The sequence below is a fragment of the Penaeus monodon genome, chromosome 32 (genome assembly GCF_015228065.2).
Source record: "Penaeus monodon isolate SGIC_2016 chromosome 32, NSTDA_Pmon_1, whole genome shotgun sequence".
Taxonomy (NCBI): domain Eukaryota; kingdom Metazoa; phylum Arthropoda; class Malacostraca; order Decapoda; family Penaeidae; genus Penaeus; species Penaeus monodon.
Window position 1 is genome coordinate 18,613,957 of NC_051417.1, and position 1,743 is coordinate 18,615,699.

The 1,743-nt window shown below is 44.5% G+C and overlaps 1 protein-coding gene across 1 annotated transcript in view; it reads left to right on the top strand.

Moving 5' to 3' along the window:
• LOC119593585 (sodium- and chloride-dependent GABA transporter ine-like) overlaps positions 1–1,308 on the top strand; it is a 6,140-nt gene extending 4,832 nt beyond the window's left edge. Inside the window, exon 5 of the mRNA XM_037942538.1 lies at positions 1,108–1,308. Within this exon, the coding sequence (XP_037798466.1) occupies positions 1,108–1,308 (201 nt within the window). The remainder of the gene's footprint in view (positions 1–1,107) is intronic.
• Positions 1,309–1,743: the final 435 nt, after the last annotated feature.

The following is a 1,743-nucleotide window of genomic DNA, read 5'->3' on the forward strand; positions in this document are numbered from 1 at the left end:
CATTAGTACGAACATTTCACTGATGCCACCGTCGCAATTTCGATGTTCCGGAGTTTTCTTTTATGCGGGAACTTTCAGGAGCATCCGCTGACAATCTTCCGTATCCACAACCTTCTTTACTTACGCAGATACACAGAAAAAATATGATTGCATATTTGATCACTTTCCCTCGCCGGGTTCGACCCTTGGCCAACCTCCAACATCTGAACTCTTTCGCTTTGACGAACAGTTTTCAGTCTCACTCTTTCTCTGGCGTCACTAAGGAACGGTGCATAGAATCATATATTGATGATAATTGGCAGCATTTATCTATTCCTCGAAGAAACGAACGTTCTCACAGCATTTTATTGTCAATAAACTATTAGCAAAGTACTACCTTTTCTAGATGTATATCTCACTCGTCACTAACCCGATCTAACGCGTCATATCAAGATGAAAATACCCCGTAATTTTAGCGCGTCGTCGCGTGCGAAAGGCCAAACGATCCCACGAGACTCTACCTTGGAGAGAGTCGTGGCAAGGACTCGTTGCAAGGGCGTCTGCGAGCGGCGTGCTGACGCGGGGGTCACTCCCAGGGCTCCCTCGCCAGACGCCGCGACTCACGTGGCGGCGCGGGTCCTGTGCGTGCGCGACGACAGCTCCCTTGCAACTGAGAGAGAGCGTGAGACTGCTCGAGTCTTGGCGGAGTCTTCGCTGCCCCGCGTGTCTTGCTGGCTGCCGGCGCCGGGAGAGAGGCGGCGGGCGGTGCGGGGAAGGGACCGACTCACGTTTTCGACTCAGAGTTTTTAGTTGGTGATGGCGGCGGTCTGTGACCTTGTTGCTCGCATCTCGTTAAGGCGGTGTTGGCTTACACAACGCTGCGATTTTTTTTTCTTTCTTTTCCACTTGTTGCAGATATCACTTTCATTTTTCACGTCTTCGGCTGGCTCTCGCTGTGTCTCTTTCTCTCTATCTGATCTCAAGAAGTAGAGTAGACTTTTATGATGCTTTTATTGTTATTCCCTTCATCTGCACTATGCTCCTGATCTGAATATGAACGCCTGATAACACAAACAAAGCCAGAATAAACATATCCAAGGCGAAAGTTTGATTTGTTTTCTCTGACAGACTTTGCATATCCATTTTCTTTTTATTCTTGGAGTCATTGAGAAGAAAATCCCTCAGCCAGACGAGTACAAAATACCTGTTCATATTCGCTCCGGTCCGTTCTTCCTCAACCCTGGCAGGTCGTCCCGAGGGAGTGCCACGGAACGACCCTTCTCGAGCTTCTGTTATATTTTAGGTTATGAAAGTGTTACGCTGAAATAAAGTCTAGGGTTATGTGCTACAGGAGACTCTAGATACTAGTTCTCTTTATACATTCTAAAAAATAAGTGGGTGTTAATTGAGAAGTATGTAACTAGATTATATTGTATTTTATAGTAAAAGGAAATAACAACGATAAGAAGAAAGATAAGCATAGCGTATATTAATATCCTTAAAATCCTCACCCTACATCGCACCCTCTCAACATATGAGAAAAATGATATAAACTTCAAAGTATAAAACCGTACGAAAGCCGTTTGTTCCAAAATATAAAAGGTATTCCCTTTGCATTATCATGACCCATGGCATCTATCTAGAGCTTCATGGATATCATTTTTACTCCCGAAGCTCTGAGATTTTTTTCATGGCTGAGGAATGTCCCATAAGCAAATTACATGCCAATTTTACTTGTCTTCTCTACTTGTTTAAATGGTTACT